The 21,096-nt window shown below is 46.7% G+C and overlaps 1 protein-coding gene across 1 annotated transcript in view; it reads left to right on the top strand.

Moving 5' to 3' along the window:
- The window catches only part of STAC (SH3 and cysteine rich domain), a 128,417-nt gene that overhangs the window by 65,033 nt on the left and 42,288 nt on the right, over positions 1-21,096 (top strand). Inside the window, exons 3-5 of the mRNA XM_006124009.4 lie at positions 8,574-8,674; positions 13,718-13,799; positions 19,832-19,947. Coding sequence (XP_006124071.2) covers positions 8,574-8,674; positions 13,718-13,799; positions 19,832-19,947 — 299 coding nt within the window. The remainder of the gene's footprint in view (positions 1-8,573; positions 8,675-13,717; positions 13,800-19,831; positions 19,948-21,096) is intronic.

The raw sequence follows: 21,096 nt of genomic DNA, 5'->3' as shown, positions 1-21,096 counted from the left end.
TCCGGATCCGGGAAGCCCTGCGGGAGAGCTTCCAGGTGGAGGAGGAGGAGGACTGACCTCTCCCTGCATGCCCCACCGGGGCCTTCTTCCACCCTACCCCCCCCTTCCCCTTTCCCCTCCCTATCTACTGTACAATAAAGACACCTGTTTTTCAAACAAAAACGTCTGTTTATTTCAGAGAACTGGGGTGGGGGAGGGAGGAATGAAGGTGGGAGAAGGGAGGGGGAAACCTGGGACGAGGGAGCTGGAAGGGGAGGGGAGGGAAGGGAGGAAGGGAAAGGAAAGCTCAGGGGTGGGAGTCTGGGTGCCTCTCCCGTCTCGCCACACTGCGGGTCCGGGGGCGTCGGTGGGGAATGGTTGTGGAGGGGGGGGCAGAGAGGACAGGGGGTGTGGAGGAAGCAGGAGCGGAAGCAGGAGGAGCAGGGGGAGCAGGGGGAGCAAGAGGGGGAGCAAGAGGGGGAGCAGGGGGAGCAAGAGGGGGAGCAAGAGGGGGAGCAGGGGGAGGAGGAAATGGAAAGCGGTCTAGCAGGCTCTGGAGGTGGCCTCGCAGGGCACGGCCCTGCTCCTCCAGGGCCTCCAGACTCCTCTGGCGCAGCCTGAGGTCCTCCTGGACCCAGTGGTCCTGGAGACGGAGCTGTCGGTCCAGGAACCGGAGATGCCACCTCTGGTAGTCCTCCTGGTTCCTGGCTGTCCTGCTTGCCCGGGCGCGGGCGGCTGCTGCAGGCGGTGTGGTGCGCCCTGCAGTCCCCGGTGCTGCAGCTGTGGTGCAAGAAGACCAGCGGTCAATTACCCCAGGGGCCCAGGTGTGTGAAACCCAGCTCCCCTCTGCAAGGCCAGGGCCCCTGCAGGATCCCCAGCTGCTGCTCCGTAGTGGGCAAGGCCCAGGCGCACGGTCCCGGGGCTCCCTCTCGCCCCAGCCCCCCGTACACATAAGGGGAACACGAGGGTACTCACAGGTGGATGCCTCCCCGGCCTCTGATGATGCAGGCGAGCGGCTCTGTGGGGTGCCTCGGGGGTCCCGGGTCCTGGGAAGGCTGGCAGCAGGCTCCTGGCTCTCAGAGCCCTCTTCCTCCTCCTCGGTGTCCAGGAGCGGTCCCTCTGCCCCGGGGTCAATCACGTCCCGGGGGGCAGGGACGGCATGAGGCCCCAGGATGCGGTCCAGGGCATGGAAGTGGGGGCAGGCCTCCGGGTCAGCCCCTGGCAGGCAGGCCCGGGAGTAGGACTGCCGCAAGTCTTTAATCTTGCAGCGCACCTGCTCCCGGCTGCGCTGGTGGCCCCTGGCGGCCAGGCTGGCAGCCATGCGTCCATAGACGGCCGCGTTCCGGTGGCTAGTGCGGAGATCGTGGACATTTGAGGCTTCCCCCCAAACCTCGATGAGGTCCACGATCTCCGCACTTGACCAGGCGGGCGCCCGCCTTTTGCGCCCCCGGGCAGGCTCCCGGGAGCCGCCAGGCTGGTCGTGGGGAGCAGTGGAGGGCTGGGAGCCCTCGGATGGCTGGCTCATCCTGTGGCAGGTGCAGGCTGTGCAGGCACGGGTGCTGGCAGCCTTGCAACTGGCACAAAGTGAGTAGCCAGCCCGTGGCCCTTTAAGGGCTCCGGGGCCGGGAGGGGGGCAATAGAGTTTCCCTGGTGTTGGCCAGAGTGGCCACCAGGGAAACCTGGGAAGCCTTAGCCTCCCACTAGTTCGAACTAAAGGGCTACACAGCCCTTAGTTCGAACTAGCTAGTTCGAACTAGGCGTTAGTCCTCGTAAAATGAGGTTTACCTAGTTCGAACTAAGCGCTCCGTTAGTTCGAATTAAGTTCGAACTAACGGAGCGCTAGTGTAGCGCATAGGAAAGTTAGTTCGAACTAACGTCCGTTAGTTCGAACTAACTTTCTAGTGTAGACATACCCTTGCTGAGGAGACCTCTGGTAGTGCATGGGGGAATCATGAAAATCTTCATCCGGATTTGACAGAAAATCAATAAGTTCTACAGAAAAACATTAAAGAGTAAGAGAACCACTTTTGCCAAACAATTGTAGGTTGCTAAAGTTTTGTTTCATCTGTTAGAAGCATTTCATACATAAAGGATGTGATGCAGTCTCTCTCTCTCTCTTTTTGCATCTGTGAATCATACTTTTGTTGTTTTTGTAATCATTTCTGTTTCCACTATCCTTACCCTGTGTCACTTAATTTTCTCTGTGTTAATACACTTCTCTTTTTTTTTACCATAAGGCTGCATTTATCAGACTGTGAGTCATGACCCCCCGGGGGTCGAGAGCAACTTAGAGGGGGGTTGCAAGCAACTTAGAGGGGGGTTGCAGTATCACAAAGTTTGAGAACCCCTGCCGTAAGGAGATCTCAGGGCTATAATATTAATCAATCTGAATTCTTGGCTGAATTGAACATGCTGGTGTGTACAATTTCTCTTTGTAGGAGTGAAGTTGGTCATTTCTGTGAGTGTCCATTGGAGGAGCTAGAAATCCCAGAGAAACACTCTTCCAGCAGGCTCCAGAACTGGGGTGCATCAAGTGTTCCCTAAAAGGCAAACTAAGGACTGACAAAGTCCAGAGAAGTTTGGGATAGCTACTAGAGAGGTGACCCTTTCACCCAGTTTAACATCACCAAATCTCACTGAGGCAGTGGAGTTACACAGTGAATTAATGTTTTGGTGCTCCAAGAAAGAATCACAGGAGTAATTGTCTTGAAAAGGATGTGATGCAGTATCTCTCTCTCTCTCTCTCTTTCTCTCTCTCTTTGCATCTGTGAATTAGGCCAACCAAATTTGCACTTGCAGTTTTCACCTTGAAAATTGAATTACAAATCTGAGTCCTTGCATGTCTAATTAGCTGTTTTGCAACTGCCATAGAACTGCATTGTGAAAAGGTAAGAGCCAGTTTTCAGGGTGCAAACTGTGCCCAGGAAATCTGCAAAATATAATCTTGTCAAGATAAAAAAAAATTCTCCAAAAATATTTGAAAGACCAAAAAAATAAGTCAAAAGGTTGCACGCAAGCCTCTCACATCAAAAAAACTGGGTACAATGTCTGATTCAGGTCACATTGCAGCTGAACATGAGCTTAGTTGTCTGGTCCTTGTCTCAAGCAACCACTAGGACACATCATAAAAATACATCAGAATCTGGAATTGTTTGATACCATGAACAAGGACTCTGGAAGGACCCAAAGCTGAATTCACATTGGTGTACAGGTTGGAGGTGCCCAATGACACAGACATATGGAAATGCTTATCCAGAGCCTGACCACAGTGAGCCAGATTCTTATCTTGTCAAACACGGAAGCCTAGCCAAGAGAAGACCAATGTCATTGAAGGGAAAAATCATCTCCAGGAACCAAACTGGTTGCTAGTAGTAATTTGTTTATTGCAGCCCCCAAAAGATTTTAGAAAAATCTCCAAAGGCAACTAGCGTATGCGTTCTTTGTATTTCCTTAAGAGTCGGTTCCATATCGTCCTCCTCTTTCCATTGGTTCAGCAGAGTTAAAATACACAAAGCAGAGTCCTCAGTGCAGAAACTGCTTCAAGCGTACAAACACTTTCTAGTTCACTGTCATTAGCTGCCTTCTTGCACTAGAAGTAAAGAGGCTTCTGGTGAGACTGATCCACAGTCTCCTCTCTGGGTGTGTCTAGACTACAGAGTTTTGTCGACAAAAGTGGACTTTTGTCGACAAAACTATACCTGCGTCTACACTACCGCTGAGTTCTGTCGACATAACGTGTTATTGCATGTAGGATTGTGTCTAGACTACAGGGTTTTGTTGACAAAGCAGCTTGCTTTGTCGACAGAACTGAATGTAGTCTAGACGCTCTATGTCGACAGAAGTTTTGTCGACAGTATCTGTCGACAAAACTTCTGTCGACAAAACCCTGTAGTCTAGACGTACCCTCAATGTCCAGAGGATATAGATTAAACACAGCACTTATAATCTACGATATTTCTTTAGATACCATATGGATACACAGGTGTCAGAGTAACTCCACTGAAGTGAATGGACTTACTCCAAAGTTACATAGTGTAGCTAACATCAAAATTTGGTCCAGATCCTTTTTCTTTTACATTACAGTTTACCAAAGAATGTTCCAAAATCTCACCTGCCACTTTACACTCTTTTAACACCAAAGTCAATTGGGATTTCACAAGTATAAGAGTCAAATTTGATCTAAAGATCCAAATTCTGCTCTCACTTGCACCTGTATAAAATTTAGTGTGATTCTGTTGATCTAACTGGAAAGTGGTTATTCAATGCCTTTGAAAAGAAAGCTACTTACTTGGGTGTCTATATATGGACTTAACTTTGGGCATACACGTGTGAATATTTTGGCCAGGGTTTCAAGACATTGGATTTGGAAAGTGGCGCATTAGAAACCAGAGTAGAAGGCATTTTTTTCTGAATCAAATGTATGATACAATAATGCCATTTTCAAAAGATTGAGCTATGTTAATGAAATGTCAATTAGACATAAAAGTAAACTTTCTTCCCTAACACCACTGGTTATTCCACAAAAAGCTATGCATTGTAGACACATGCAAAATTGTTTCCAGGCTGCTTTGTTCACACAATAAAGTGTTTAGTTAGAAAAGATAGCAAAGTAGAAATTGTAAGTTTTGTGTAGCTAAAGGAAATTCCATTTTAATTTACAGATTCTCTTTAGATGCCAGTGTGCACCTGAAATAACTTTTGGTGACAAATAACACTCATTAATACAAATATAATATGCTTGCCCTTCTCTAATTTATTCTGTGGAGTTGATTGCAGACCATGCTCACAGATGTGTATGCGAGAAGAGAAAATGCTTCTGATTTTGACAAGAGTGTATGTTTATACAGTGCTTTTGTTCGGTGCATTTTTGGGTATATAATTATATACAAGATAAATAGATGTTTAAGAACACATATTTCATTAAGAGGTTTTTATCGTCAAGAAAACATTTAAAAACTTAATTCAAATAAGCATTAATATTAAAATGACTGGAACAACAAAGCAGTCTGAATGAAAAATAAAGGTTAGGGAGCTGATTCTACTGTGACATTGGCAAAAATCAGAACTAAGGGAAACACGGGCATAAAGCCTTAATAAGTGAAAGGAGAATCAGAACCAATCCAGTTGTCATTCAGGGCATGTCTACATAGCCAAGCAAAAGTCAAATTAAGCTACACAGTATGGCTGAAGTTGAAATAGCTTAATTCGGAAGAACACTCTTCCTTCGACTTCCCTTACCCCTCGTAAAATGAGGATTACAGAAGTCAAAGAAAGAAGTCCTTCAGCTCACCATTGTTTCAAAATAATGGCTTGCTGTGTAGATGCACTCTTTGTTATTTCGGAATAACATTAGTTATTCCAAAATAATGCTGCTGTGTACACATAGCTTTAATGTGCATTGTAGTTATTCCTCCCAAGTGCAAGTAGCTTGTCATTCTGAGAGTTTTTAATGGCACCCAATAAATCTAATAAATAGTGAAGACAAAGTCCTAATTTCCTCTTGATTACTCCAGTCATTCATTTCTAGTAAAAAGGTGAGTCCCCATTCTGTCTCAGTAACACTAGCTAGAAATCAAAATTGGTTTGTATGTGTGTAATTCAAATTGGTCTCATGTGTAAATTAAAAAATGCTTAAGATCTGTGGATTTTATCATAGTTTTAATAAAAACAATAACTTCAGGATGGGGAAATACCTTGCAGTTTATAACCACCTGGATTAACTGCAGCAGTCAGCTTGTCTAGCCAGATTCCAAATGCCAGAAAATGCCATCCTTGTCCAATATTATTACTGGCATTGGAGTACATTCTAACCTGAACCACAACCTGTAGAATCCGATTCACTTCAGCCATATTCAACTCCAAAGGAGATACACTACGACGTAATCCAGGGAAGAATGGGGTCCACAACATTAAGAAGTGACCAATATTGAAAAGGCTGACCTGAGCTCTCAGCTCCATAAAATTCCCAAACCTGAGTGGGTTATATTTGGGACCCAGGATCACCTCTTGAAATCTATCACTTCAGAAAGGGCTGAGCCTGAATGCAACTCTTAGACTAATATTTTATTATCTATTAAATGAAATCCTTTCCTGAAGTACTCCCTTCATCAGCAGTACATCATTGGGTTAAATTGTTTAACTAACAGAAATGACTATCACCCAGGTGTTATTACAGCAGTTTGTACACCAGGTTAGCTAGCCCAATAACCTATCACAACATCCATATGTTCAAATGCAGAACGTTTCCTAACCTACAGTACTAATCTCACCAGATAAATACGTCAAATTATGGTATTTGGAAAGGCTTTGAGATCATGGATTTTAATTTTTATGAGCCTGATCATACTATCCTATAGTTCATCCCACTGCTGTTATAATTGGGAGATTAAAGCCCTAATGACAGTTTATGGGAAAGTCCTTTATCTAAAATGCCTATGCTCAATTTCTCATTAATATCTTTAAACTTCTTTATTCTTTTCAAAGCACAAGAACCTGCTAACTCATATAAACTCCTTGTAAATAATTCTGGTTCTGAGCCAATGCTTCCCTGGCAGAAATATGCCCACATGTGAATTTATGTTTCATTTAGGGAGTGGAAATGTCTGAAACACCTCAGAGAGTTAGGTAACCAACTTCCATTGACTTGTAAGTTAGCAATTCAGTTCCCTTATGTCTTTTTGAAAAAGCCAATCCAAATATCAATCATTTTTCTTTGTTGCTGCTTTATGCAGTTCTTCCCCTGTTCTATGTGACGATTTCAGTGCTCTTGTGCTTTGCTTGGGCTGCAAGTGAATCCAAATCTTGCACACAACAGTCTATTTATTGGAGTACATAATAATGAACAGAAGTTCAATTTATTCATTCCATTTTAAAAAAATATCTGCGTGGGCCCAGAAAAGCAAAGTTTCAGCCCAGAGCAAATTTTCTGCAGCTCTTCTGTGCTTTCCTAAAAAAATAAACAGTTTATGCAAATTAAATTTTCAAGTAAGGAGATGCGTGGATACATAAGCAAGAGCAATGGTTCCTGCCCTGCAGTTAGTGGACTCAATAGTGTCATTAGGTGCTACTCTATGTTTCAGACTGTACAGAGCTCAACTCAGCATTGTGTCAGGAAGGCAAAATTTCCCCCTGAAGTTACCCTACATGCAAGCACAGTGTGCCTGCTACCTTGTTCCTTCAGGTGTACTGCATTCTCACCACAGTATGTCCAAAAAGCATGGCTGCCCAGTGCACAGGAGGACCTCATCACCTTCCCATCTCTTTGGGGAGACTGGCACCTCAAAAGGCACATGGAGAGAAAAATCTCTGCATGCCTCAGGAGACCAGTGGCAGCAAATGTACACAACGACTGCACAAAGACACAGAGAGGTAGGGTCTTGCCTCAGGGTGGGGGCCTCGCAGCTTGCAATGGGATCTGACCGGAACAGACCATAGGATTCATCCCTTCGTAGATCGTTTAAACAACCTGCCATCCACTTCTTTGGTGGCACATTTGGGACACAAAGCCTTCTTTCAATCACAAGACTAAAACAACCTCTGTGGAGTGTCTCCCATAGCCTGGGATTCAGAGTCTCTTGCCGCTATTAGGTCTGGGCACTAAGTCCCTAGATTTGGCCAGGGTGGCAGCATGATGGGGTTACGAGCTTAACAACAGTAAGCATGGTAAACTAAAGAATAATCCAGTTCAACCTCTGCCATACCAAGGTCAGAATTAGCCTGGAAAATAAGGAGAAGCCTGACAGAGAGAATCCTAAACAGAAGAAACCTAGAAAAGCCAAAGAGCATTTGTACATAAATAAGGATGGTGGGGGAAGTTATTACTAATTAGCCAATTAGCCCGTCATAAGACGGGATTTTCAGGTCTCTCCTCCATGTCGGTCTTCTCTCCTGAGCCTCCGGTCTCTCTCTCTCTCTTTCTCTCTCTCCTCCTCCTATTGCCTCCCCCTCTCTTTCTTTCAGCTCTCCTCCGCCTCCTGCCTTTCTCTCTGTCTCTCTCTTTCTCTTCTCCTCCCGCTCCTGCCTCTCATTCGGGAAACCACGGAGCCCAAACAGTTGTTTGGGCTCCTCACTCCCCATGCTGTATGGGAAGCACGGAGCCAAACGGTCACTTGCACCACTTGCTCCCACGCGACAGCCCAGCTGTGTGGTGCAGAAGTCAGCCGAGCGCCACGGTGGGAGGCGAAGGGGGGGGCGGGGCGGTGACATTCACGGCCAGGGGGCGGGGCCTGGAGCCGCTGTCACGCCGTACATCACCGCCTCGCCCCCCTTCACCTCCCACTGTGGCACTCAGCTGACTTCTGCACCACGCAGCCGGGCTGCCGCAGGGGAGCAAGTGGAGCAAGCGGCTGTTTGGGCCCCGCACTCCCCATGCAGCACGGGCCGCCCAGAGGGAACAGCCAGCATTTCAGCAACAGTGCCACCCAGAGGGAACAGCCAGCATTTCAGCGTTACAGACTCACAGACACTGGGCTACTATATATATATGATACCTACAAAAGTGAAACTGACTTTCTCTGTGATGCATTTAGGTCACTTGTTAAATGCATGGAAACTATTGATTTTGTTTAACTAAATTATCTCTGTGCATTCAACAGGGACAAATGCTAAACATGGACTGCGCTGTAAGGCTTGTAAGATGAGCATCCACCACAAGTGCACTGACAGTATTGGACAACAGCGTTGCATGGGCAAACTGGTAAGCAAATTAAACAGAACACTCCACAGCTCACATTGGATCCATTAGCCCTCTAAACGCTGCCCTAATAGCTGTTGCCTCCTGAATGTAACTGATCGGCATGTTAGCTACATCTGGAATCAAGTCCCTTTCAGTTGGACAATGGCACTTACAACTCCACGGGCTGAGGAAAACCATACAGTTTCTGTCCTTTTGTACATATGTGGGTGTATGGTTACATATGGGTCAAATTGATCTAAATGTTAGTTATTTTTTAATTAAACATGGTATGTATCACTGCCCATAAATAAAACTGTTGCATTAGGTTTGGTTTAATTAGTTGAAAATCTGATCATAAAATTCCTCCGCATTTCATTTGACTACTCTCAAACTTTGTGAAAATAATCATTTAGCGGCAAAAACTAAAAACACTTTACAGGGATAGTGAATACCATGCTTCAGAGCTAAAGGTAAACATTGACTATTAGGCTATGTCTACACTACAGAGTTTTTTTCAGAAAAACGACTGTTTTTCTGAAAAAACTCTCAGAGCATCCACACCTCAAGCGCGTTTTTGCACACAAAAAATCAAAAGAACAGAGGGGATTTTCCCGCATAGGTATTCCTCATTCTATGAGGAAGAACGTCTTTTTGCAAAAGAGCTCTTTCACAAAAAGGTGTGTGTAGACGGGGAAGAGGGGTTTTTTTGCGCAAAAAGAGGATAGAGGAAAAAGCAGATGTGCCCTGGTGGCCGTTCTGTGCATAGCAATCAGAGCTTACTTTTGAGAGCGCATCCATGCCGTCTGGACACTCTGTTTTGCAAAAGTGCATTGCTTTTTCGATGCGCTTTTGCAGTGTGGACACACTCCTGTGCAAGAAGTTTTTGCGGAAGATCTCTTCCAATAAAAACTTCTTACTCAAGAAGCCTGCCATCTAGATGTAGCCTAAGAGATCAGGATAAGACCTAATAAGGGGGGCGGTTAGGCCTCATCTTCTTATTGCAGGAATCTTTCTCCTTCCTCTGAAGTATCTTCTACAGGAGACTGTAGGAAAAAGGAAATACTAGACTACAGGCAGTCCCCGAGTTACGCGGATCCGACTTATGTCGGATCCGCAGTTACGAACGGGGCCGTTCCTCTCCCTGGTCTCCAGCAGACCAGGGAGAGGAAGCAAAGCAGCGGAACACGTGGGCAGCGGACAGGGCTGTCCGCTGCCCACGCGCTCCGAGGCTTGGCTCTGCTTTGCTCTGCTTTGCCCTCCCCCCGTCCCCCTGGTCTGCAGACCAGGGGGACGCGGGGGGGGGGGGGGGCAAAGCAGAGCCAAGCCGCGGAGTGCCCGGCCAGCTGGGCTGTCCGCTGCCCGCGTGTTCCGCCGCTTTGCTCCCCATCCCCCTGGTCTGCAGACCAGGGGGACGGGGAGCAAAGCAGAGCAAAGCCACGGAGCCCGAGGGCAGCAGGATAGCCACGGAGCGTCTGGGCTGTCCCGCTGCCCCCGTGCTCCGTGGCTTTGCTCCGGACACCTGTGGTACAGCAGCGCTACTGGACCAACCGGGCAGCACCCCAGCAGTTCTGCCCCAGGCGTCCTGATTCAGCCACTGCTGGTCAGATTCAGCAGCAGCTGAATCAGGACGCCTGGGGCAGAGCAGTTTGGGTGCTGCTGGGTTGGTCCAGTAGCGCAGAGGAGTGGCGGCACTACTGGACCAACCCAGCAGCACCCCAGCTGCTCTGCCCCAGGCGTCCCCAAGTCAGCTGCTGCTGAAACTGACCAGTGGCTGACTACAGGAAGCCCCTGCCCCGGGCTTCCTGGAATCAGCCGCTGATCAGTTTCAGCAGCAGCTGACTTGGGGATGCCTGGGGTTCTTAAGTTGAATCTGTATGTAAGTCAGAACTGGCGTCCAGATTCAGCCGTTGTTGAAACTGATCAGTTTCAGCAGCGGCTGAATCTGGACGCCAGTTCCAACTTACATACAGATTCAACTTAAGAACAAACCTACAGTCCCTATCTTGTACGTAACCCGGGGACTGCCTGTAGTTGGACCTGGGTCTGATCCAGTCTGGTATTAACAATGTTCTTATGTTCCTGTGTTTCATGCTTTCTTAATGAAAACAAGAAGGCCCATGATATGGTGAGAATCAGACCAATTATGAATTTGCAACTGAATGTGCAAACGCTCACATTTCAAACATTTTGAGTTTTGTTGCAAATATTTCACACACATTAGTTTTGAAGGATAAAGAAGAAAATCAAGCTTTAGCACAGACTCAGATTAGGAACAAATAGGTTGAAGCCCCTTCTGAAGTCAATGGAAGTGTTGTCAATTATTGGAAAGGCTCGAAAATCCATCCATAGTCTTACAGGGGCTGCTTTCTCCACGTTTAAACAGTAGTCCTGGAAAATGAGGTAAAACATAACCAGAATTGTGTAGTTGCAGCCAGCGGCTTTCTGGTACAGAAAGCTGAGCTCTTAAACAAAGATGGGTACTAAAGACTTTACTTGCTAGTCCAAAATAAGCTGAATATTTAGTTCATATTGTTTCAGACTTGAGGACAGGGAGCATGTCATTATAGGCAGTGCCAGCTAACACTCCATTGATGGTGGTTTAGTTTTTATACAGGAGCAAATGAAAAAAGGCCAAATTCAGAACTGTTAGAAGACAGCACAACTCTCATGGGTGCTCAGAATTTGGCCTATAGATGGGAAAGTAAGGGTATAAATCAGAGTCATCAGTTCTCCACACACATCACAACTGTCAACCTCATCATTCCTTATCCGTTTGTGTCTTTATATGGAAGCACAATAGCAGCAAGATTAATGCCCTGTAACTTAGTGTAGCTAAACACAGCCTCCCTAAATAGTTCTGCACTGGCGATTTGGGAAATGCCACTAATAAATGGAGTCACCCAATCATGAGGCTCCACGCTTCATAGGTTACTGAAGAAATACAAAGTAGCCTAATGCAGGTAGTACTGATTAGTTATGAGCTATAACTAATGATAACAATAAACATGGTAACAACCATATTGCAGCCTAGTGAATTCCTGAGCCTTTAGCCTTGGGCTGAAAATGTCTTATCTCAAAATATGGTAAATACACAGGGCTGGCCTTACCATGAGGTGAACTGAGGCTACTGCCTCAAGTGCCAGACTGTGGTGGTGGGGGGCACCACTAGGACTCAGAGTGTAAAAAATTGTGCCTGCTGCTGGTGCATATGTAGATAGCAGAGCAGTACTATGAGAGGAGTAGAACAGGAAGAAAGCAGAATTGAGACCTTTTAGGCCCAAAACAAGGCATGGGGGTGTCATTTGAGCTCCCTGCTTCAGGTGCCAAAATGTTGTGGACTAGCCCTGTAAATACATAGTTAACAAAGTATTTCATTCATTATGAACTGCACTAAGAAAGCAGGATGACTCTGGTGGTTATAACCTATAACCTAGAACAGGGCTGGGCAAATATGGCTGGATTCGGCCTGCCAAGCCACCGGATCCAGCCTGCAGACCACCGTGCCAGGAGCCTGCATGCAGCTGCTGTGGTTTAAAGCACAGTCATGCAGCTCTCTGCTCTGCTGGCAGGGGGAGGCTTTGTGGGATCTCCCCACCCACCCCTCAGCTCCTATTGGCTGGAAACAACCAGCCATCAGGTGCTGAGTGATTGGCTAGGGGATGGGGGGCAATGCAAGCCTCTTTCCCCTCCCAGAGCTGAGAGCCAGGTGGAGGGAACAGCCTGCAGTTTCAAGAGGTCTGGGACTACAGCAGGCAGGGAGTCCAGCCTGCCTTGTGGGTGCTGCAGGGTTGCTGGCCAGAAGACACTTAGGTAAGTGCCTCCCAACCAGAGCCTGCCTCTGGCACCCCTGGCACCCCTGCCACTCCTGCACCCCAACTCCCACCTCCCCACACACAGGTCACCATCTAAACCCTCTGCACCCCCTTACCCCAGATCACAACTCCCTCCCAGACCCTGCACCCCATTCCCCTGACTCAGGTCATGACCCCCTCCTTCATCCAAATTCCCTCTCAGACCTCACACCATCTCCTGCAGACCAGTCCCTTTCCCTGTGCACCCTTCTGCACCCAACCTCCATCTTAGACCCCGCATTTCCTCCACTGATAAGTGTGGCCCTTGACCACTTTCCAAAATCTTAAAGTGGCCTCCAACCAAAAATTATTGCTCACCCCTTTGTAGAAAGAATATTTGAGGGCTGTACTGTTGTTTTGGCTGAAATCTTTTGCTACATAGACCCAAATCCTGCTCCTTCAGCCTGTAAATTCATAGGATCCAGAGGGAGTGGTCAGGCCTGGGCAGACTATCCCCTTTGTGCATTGAGGACTGTGCTCTAATAGGTTCTGTACATGGCAGCATAGGGATTTGATGTTAGGGCAAGCCAAGATAGAGGCATTTCCTATAGATCCATCACTATATACTGGTCGAATGCTCCTGCATGGTAGAGGAAGGACTGAGGAAGAGTATAGGCTGTGGAGCAGCTCTGCATCCTGTAGGATGATTCCTGGAGAAAACTGCTGAGCTAGGCCCATTTACTCTGAATTTGTACAGGGAAAGATGATGCACTTTTAAAGCCACCGTTATGGATATGTTTCTACCTGCCAAGGCTCTGAAGTGGGTCACACCAATATGGAATAAAGACACAAACTGAGCACCATAGGAAAACCTGCAATTCCTGAAACTTTAAATAGTATGGCTTAAATAGCTTCCTTCACATAGAGTATTGTGAAACCTCTCTCTATGATTCAGCATTTTTGCTGCGATTTATTTTAACGTATTAACACTAATTTTTTTTAAGGCTGAAGGTAAAATAGGATTTTTAAATGAGGACCTTCATTCCAGAAAATACTAGGAAACACAAATGAGATGTTTCCAGTTTAGGCAAAACCATAAACCTGGCATCCTGAAGTAAAAGTGGAAAATTGCTGATCAGTAACAGATAGAATGTTAATTTTTAGTGAGAAAATTTAGGGTTATGCCACCAGCTGAACAGCTGAGATTATATCTGATGCTCTATGATACTATTTCAGTCATGTCAGTGACAGGTGTCACATTTTCTCTCACTAGCCAAAGGGGTTTCGGAGGTACTACAGTTCCCCGCTACTCATTCATGAACAGTTTGGCTGCATCAAAGAAGTGATGCCAATTGGTGAGTTTTAATTGCTTCATCTTTCAATCTCTCTTGTACAACACTGAGTTTTGCTCTCAGAAGTGATGTTTGTTCCCAGCGACCCTTCAGCTCCGTACTCTGTGAGGGGCCAGCTATTCTTCCACTGTCTCCAAGAAGTAGTCCTTAAAAAATACAGAGCTGTAACTGAAAGAAATGTATTTGTTTTCCTTTTCAATAGTATATGATTCAAAGCCCCAATACAAATAGCATACTACATTCTTCGCCCTTCATCAAACCAATGCCTGTGTTCAAAATGGGAGGAGCCTGTGCATTGCTGCTAGGCAGGCCTGACTTGGAAAGAAGCACCACCAGCTCTATCAGTTAAAGTAACAATGAAGAATGCAGAACGCTGGTCTGATCATGATCTTGACTTGATTGTTCCTTTCTATCCTGGTCACGTTCCTTTGTTGTCTCTTTTGATTTTACTGAGTTAGTTAGCATTTCTTCAGATATTTGAGCCAGTTTTTGTTCCCCATTACCTCAGATTTTGAAAACAAAAATTTTGAACTTAAAAAAAAATAGTTTTGGAACACTTCCTCTGGGTAATTAATTAAATTGACCATTCAAACTTGACACTGCAAAAACATAAAATCAACTAAATTAACTAACATGAAATGACTTGTCAATAGGCTAGTTCTTGTCAAAACTTTTTTTAAAATTTAATGGCTGGGCATAAATTTCCATTTACAAAAGGAGACCCTTCTAAAATTAGAATTATTTCTGTTCAAAGGATTCTGAGCAGCACTTCTGTAAAAGCAAGGTTTCTCTTGCTCTCTGTGACATGAAAGATCCCAGGATCTTTCACTTTCCCATTACGTTGTTCTGTAGGTTTGCTGTTTATCACCTTCCACTGCAGTGGAGGCTGCATTTCATGTTGCTGTGCTTTGTTTAGAGCTTGAATCTGGTTACAATCACACCACAGTAAATTTGTAGACTTTGGCTGAATTACATTAATTTACACCAATGTAAGGGTGTGTCTAGACTACAGGGTTTTGTCGACAAAAGTGGACTTTTGTCGACAAAACTATACCTGCGTCCACACTACCGCTGAGTTCTGTCGACATAATGTCGACAGAACTCTGCAGTTTTGTCGACGCTGGTAAACCTCATTTTACGAGGCATAACGCCTTCTGTCGACAGAGTTTCTGTCGACAGAAGGTGTTATTGCATGTAAACTGTCCTTTGCGTCCACACTACCATGTCGACAAAGCAGCTTGCTTTGTTGACAGAACTCAATGTAGTCTAGACGCTCTTTGTCGACAGAAGTTTTGTTGGCAGTATCTGTCGACAAAACTTCTGTCGACAGAAGCCTGTAGTCTAGACGTACCCTAAGTGAATGCATAAATTCAGAGATTCCAAGACCAGAATGAACTATTGTGACTGTCTAGACTGACCTCCTTGATAGCACTGACTACAGAACTTTTCTCAAATAATTCCTGTTTGAACTAGATCATACCTTTCAGAAAAAAAAAACATCGAGTCTTGATTTTTAAAATTACCAATGATAGAAAATCAGGTCCATAATTCTTAGACACACTTTGGGAAGAACGGTGCTATGTGAGTGTAAGGCCCTGATCCCACATTCAGAACTGTGTGGACAGACCCAGTGCCGAACCGAGCCATAGTTGCGTCTCGTGCAGCGGGCGCACACCGCAGGCGCCCCTCATAGGTTGGTGCCCCAAGCAGCTGCCAGGCTAGGCACCCCCCCCCCCTTAATCCAGCCCTGGACAGACCTGATTAACTTAACTGAGGCTCAGCTTAAGGACAGGGGTCATCTCCTGTGGTTCTCAGTTTAAGATTGGAGTCACATTTGTATTAGCTATGCATAGTTTTTCTCTTTACTAAACTGAAACTTTTGCTGTTTTGAGATTCAGAAGTGCTCAGTTCTCATGAAACGATGGCTATGTAGGGCTGAAGGGGACTTCAGGAGCAAGATTCGCTCTCAGCTGCATAGTAGCACAGCCTCACAGCTGCTTAATGAGCAGCTCAGGGCTGCCCCATTGCCTGGAGCTGGGGGAGGGGCTGCCTGGCTGGGGGAGAGGCACTTCTTCAGCTACAGCAGCAGCTCCCTGCTGAGGACAGAGCAGATTCAGCTACACCATACTAACAGGGCTACATTTCTATCACTATCCCAGCTGATAGTGAGGGTCCTCTTTGTACTTGTCGCGAGAATCACAGGTCCGATAATGAATACCCAAGGGGGGAAGGACAGAGCCAGGTGAACAGTTTTATCAAATAAAAAATATTTATTTATGACAGTGGTGAATTTATAGTATTTATTCTAAGATTTTTAATAGACCGTGTTAATAATGAATTTACAGTATTTATTATATTTATTCTATGGTTTCTAGTAAAACGTGTCAGAGATATAGGGATGGGAATGGCAAGGGGAATAGTCTCTAATCTAAAAATATCCAGCTACAGTAATAAAATAACAGTGATAACTACAAACTCTTATGTACTACCCACAAACAACTACAGGCAGTCCCCGACTTACGCGGATCCGACTTATGTCGGATCCGCACTTACGAACGGGGCTTTTCTCGCCCCGGAGCTCACGGGCGGCGGGTCGCCACCCGTGTCCTCCGGGGCGAGAAAAGCTTCTCCCGGTCTCCCTGGTCTGCTGGGGGGGGTCCACCAAAGCCGCTGGACCCCCCCAGCACACCAGGGACACCCGAGCAAAGCCGCCGCCTGGGCGGCTTTACTCCCGGGCAAACGAGCGAAGCCGCCCAGGCGGCGGCTTTGCTCTGGTGTCCCTGGTCTGCTGGGGGGGTCCAGCGGCTTTCCTGGACCCCCCCAGCAGACCAGAGGGACAGGAGCAAAGCCTTGGAGCACGCCCGCAGCGGGACAGCCCGGGCGCGCTTGGGCTGTCCCGCTGCGGACGTACTCCAAGGCTTTGCTCCTGTCCCCCTGGTCTGCTGGGGGGGGGTGCAGCTAGTGCCCCCCCCCCCCAGCAGACCAGGCTTTTCTTGCCTACCCCTGGGGTAGAGCAGCTGGGGGCTGCCGGGTTGGTCCCGCAGCGCCGCTCCAGACCAACCCGGCAGCACCCCAGCTGCTCTGCCCCAGGCGTCCTGATTCAGCCGCTGCTGGTCAGTTTCAGCAGCAGCTGAATCAGGACGCCTGGGGCAGAGCAGCTGGGGTGCTGCTGGGTTGCTCCAGTAGCGCCGAGGAGCCGCTACTGGAGCAACCCAGCAGCACCCCAGCTGCTCTGCCCCAGGCGTCCCCAAGTCAGCCGCTGCTGAAACTGACCAGCGGCTGACTACAGGAAGCCCAAGGCAGAGTTGCTCTGCCCCAGGCTTCCTGGAATCAGCCGCTGATCAGTTTCGGCAGCAGCTGACTTGGGGACGCCTGGGTTTCTTAAGTTGAATCTGTATGCAAGGCAGAACTGGCTGTATGCAAGTCAGAACTGATCAGTTTCAGCAGCGGCTGACGCCAGTTCCGACTTACATACAGATTCAACTTAAGAACAAACCTACAGTCCCTATCTTGTACGTAACCCGGGGACTGCCTGTACAACACTAAGCTTATACAACAAGAAAAAATCAAATCATGCATACCAACTTACACAGCACATGGAACATTTCACAGATATCGGTTCGGTTGCGAAGGCCTTGGTTACGCCCGAGAGTCAGGGGAGGTGGCTGGTCAGTTGATCAGGCCGGCAGCGCTTTGAAGTATACGAGAAGGCACACGCACGGTGGTACATGTGTTGCGAAGACCTCCTAGAGTGAACTGTGCCATGGGTATTTATCCCCAAATCTGCACATCGCTTTCCCGCGTTTGCATATTACCATATATGGCCCAATGGTCACCAAGTGGGGGGTCTGTGTCCCAGGGGTTGGGCCGAAACGGTACAGGTTTCATGCGACCAGGTAAGCCCCGCAGTTCTCACGCCAAGGTGACGGGTGGGAGAGTCTGAGTCTATTTTCCCCTTTTCACACCTTTCCTTTTTCTAAAGGCAATGGTATGCAGGAAGGGTGCAGCCGGTTTCTCTCAAGGAGTACTGCAGAACAAGAGCGGCCTGGCCAAACTTTTTTACTGGGGGGGGGGGGGCAGTTTCTTTTCTCTAACAGTACTGTCTAGTAATAGAAATGTAGCCGTGTTAGTCTGGTGTAGCTGAAGCAAAATGCAGGACTATGTAGCACTTTAAAGACTAACAAGATGGTTTATTAGATGATGAGCTTTCGTGGGCCAGACCCACTTCCTCAGATCAAATAGTGGAAGAAAATAGTCACAACCATATATACCAAAGGATACAATTTAAAAAAAATGAACACATATGAAAAGGACAAATCACATTTCAGAACAGAAGGGGGATGCGGGGGGGGGGGGGAGGGAGGGGGGGAGAAGGGTCTGTTACCAAAGAGACAAAGTAGAGCTAAGCTCTTATGAGATGATCAATTTCAGTTCATGAACTGCTAATGATCTTGTATGTATTCTTTAAACATTATAAATATTTGCACTTGAAAACAAAGGTCACAGTTTGCTTGATGATGAGATAAGGCCCATCTCTCTCTTGCAAGGAAAATAAGACTCACTTGTAGAGTTTGTGGCTGGGAGGGACATGAAAAGCAGAGAAAAGGTGTCTACTAGCAAGATCAATGGCATAAGTGTATGTCTAGACACAATTGATGCAATTGCAGCACATATAGGCATATACAAGCCAGACTGCAAAAAATAGAAGGAAAGCTGCAGCAGTAAAGGCAGTGGCACAGACTAAGCACCCAAATACAGTTCCCCCTGGGACCTCAGATACAAATTTGAGCATATAGTCCAGGCCATTATCAATGTTCTCTCTAATTTTTTCCATCCCAGTGTGGAATAAATGTTATCATGTGCACCAAAGCATCTGCAGATGTGCACCACCAGGAGAAACATATGCTGATCAGCTGAGTGACACTAAACCTCTGCTATGTGGCTGCCCAAGCACTCAGTTTACAGGGCACACTGACCACAACGCCTATACTGTAACTTATAGCAAGCTGACTCAATCACAGATAATTTGGGTTTGCCTACACATGCTATCCCAATTGCAGCACAGGCATATCCTAAGTGGGAAAAGGGAGAGGCTGAGACCTGACAGACCAGGACCAGATCATGCAATTTTACCCAGATTGGGTGATTTTAGTTGCAACAGGAGATGATTTTCAGAGGTGTCAGTCAATAAGAATGTTGGGAACAAGGAATGAGTGGAAGTACTTTTGTGCTAGGCATGGAGGGGGACAGATTGGGGATCACAGGAAAGAATGGTGTCGTTGGAAGAGAGAGATAATGGGGGAGGATCAAAATGTCTGCATATGGGACCTTGATAAGGACAGATGAAGGAGAAGCAAACAGCAAAAGCCACTTCCATTATAATCCCTTGATCCTGCATAGCAGTCCCTCTGGATGGATCCCTGCATGCTCACTGAGCACTTTGCATGACCAGTGCCTACCCTGTTTGTTTGTGTCCCAACAAGACGGGATGGGCAGTGAAGTCTCTAAGGGTATGTCTACACTTGCAGCCTATTTCGGAATAGGGCTGCAAATGTAGGCATTCGGAATTGCAAATCAAGCCGGGAATTTAAATATCCCATGCTTGATTTGCATCTTCCCAGCCGGGCGCCATTTTTTGAAATTTACAAGCCCGGAATAACTGCCCGCGTCTACACATGGCAGTGAAATGAGCGTTCGAAATAAAGCGCTATTTCGAACTACCTGTTAAACCTCATTGCAGGAGGCATAACAGGTAGTTCGAAATAGCGCTTTATTTCGAACACCCGTTTCACTACCGCGTGTCGACACGGGCAGTTATTCCGGGCTGTAAATTTCAAAAATGGTGCCTGGCCGGGAAGATGCAAATCAAGTGCGGGATATTTAAATCCCGGGCTTGATTTGCAATTCCGAATGCCTACATTTGCAGCCCTATTCCGAAATAGGCTGCATGTGTAGACATACCCTAAGTGAAGGAAATATGATGATGGGTACTTTCTTTCACACATTTATCTGTGTTTTGCCTTTTTCTGTTGCAGCCTGTGGCAACAAAGTCGACCCTGTCTATGAAACCCTCCGCTTTGGCACCTCCTTGGCACAGAAGACCAAGAAGGGCAGCTCTGGAAGTGGATCTGACTCACCCAAACGGAACTCTGTAATTCTTCCATTTTATCTTCCCTTTCCCTTGTGCAGGATCCCAGCGCATCCACCCACCCTATCGGAGTTTCCATCAGCAAGCACAAATTTTGGCAATTAGAAAAATACATTCCAGACTAGGGGGTGGGGGGAAGAGAAAAAAAGCCTGTAAACCCTTCTTTGTAAACTCAGCTTGTAAACAAATCTTTTAAAATAATTCTTAAAATGAAAGAAAAATAGACATTGAACAGGTGATCCCTCTTGTATTATTTTGATTTGACATTGTTGAAAGTCCACAAACCACATAGGCCAGCATCATTTGGAGGTGGGAAGTACCAACATAAATAAACCAAAATGTTTAAATTTGAAAATTTGTGCACATGCACAGCACCCTCTTTATAAAACATTCTGGTCTCTTGCGATTAACTGGGAGTATCAGGCAGTGAGTGCACAGTCACACTGTTTTCGGGGAAGGCCAGGTACTGAATTCTGTCTCCACCCATTCCTTGCCCAGCTTCACAGGAGCAGGCATTGCAGCCCAATGGCGTGGGATCCAGGGTTAAGGTTGCACTGTACATCCCCTCATTCTTATTCCTGGGTATGTTGGCCATCCATGACTGAATGCTGACTGCCCACAACTCTACCAGAATTCAGAGGAAATTGCAGGTGATTGGCGTCTCTGAAAATCAGACCTATATAGTAGTAGCAGTCTAGGAGTAGCTGGCTGCAGGACTTAAATTCTCAGGCTGTTTCCCAGAGGCCCACTCCCTCCATTTGGGGCTCCAGCTGCAGGGAAGCGCCCAGGCTCAGAACTTCATCCAGTGCAAAGGAACCTACGCTCCTACCGGCTTGACAGTATTTACTAGTGCTCTGCCCCAAATGACTCCAGCTGAACTTGAGCCCTGCCTGATCATGTGGTGCTAGCTTACCCCATTGTTTCATTAAAAATGGCTGGAAACAACCCACTATATGGAAACATGGGGTGATATGAATGAGACAAGAAGTGGTAAGCAGACAATCTCTCTGTAAAGATGTTGTCCGTGCTTGGAAACGGGGTCTCCTGCCTTAGGCTATGTCTACACTAGGAAGGTTTGGTGACATAAATGCTGTCAATATGCAAAAGTTGGCAAAAGTGAAAATCAGTCAAACTGGTTTTTCTGCCACCCAT

The sequence above is a fragment of the Pelodiscus sinensis genome, chromosome 2, assembly GCF_049634645.1.
Source record: "Pelodiscus sinensis isolate JC-2024 chromosome 2, ASM4963464v1, whole genome shotgun sequence".
Lineage (NCBI taxonomy): Eukaryota > Metazoa > Chordata > Testudines > Trionychidae > Pelodiscus > Pelodiscus sinensis.
The sequence above is the reverse complement of the archived record's forward strand: the minus strand, read 5'-3'. Positions and strand labels throughout refer to the sequence as shown.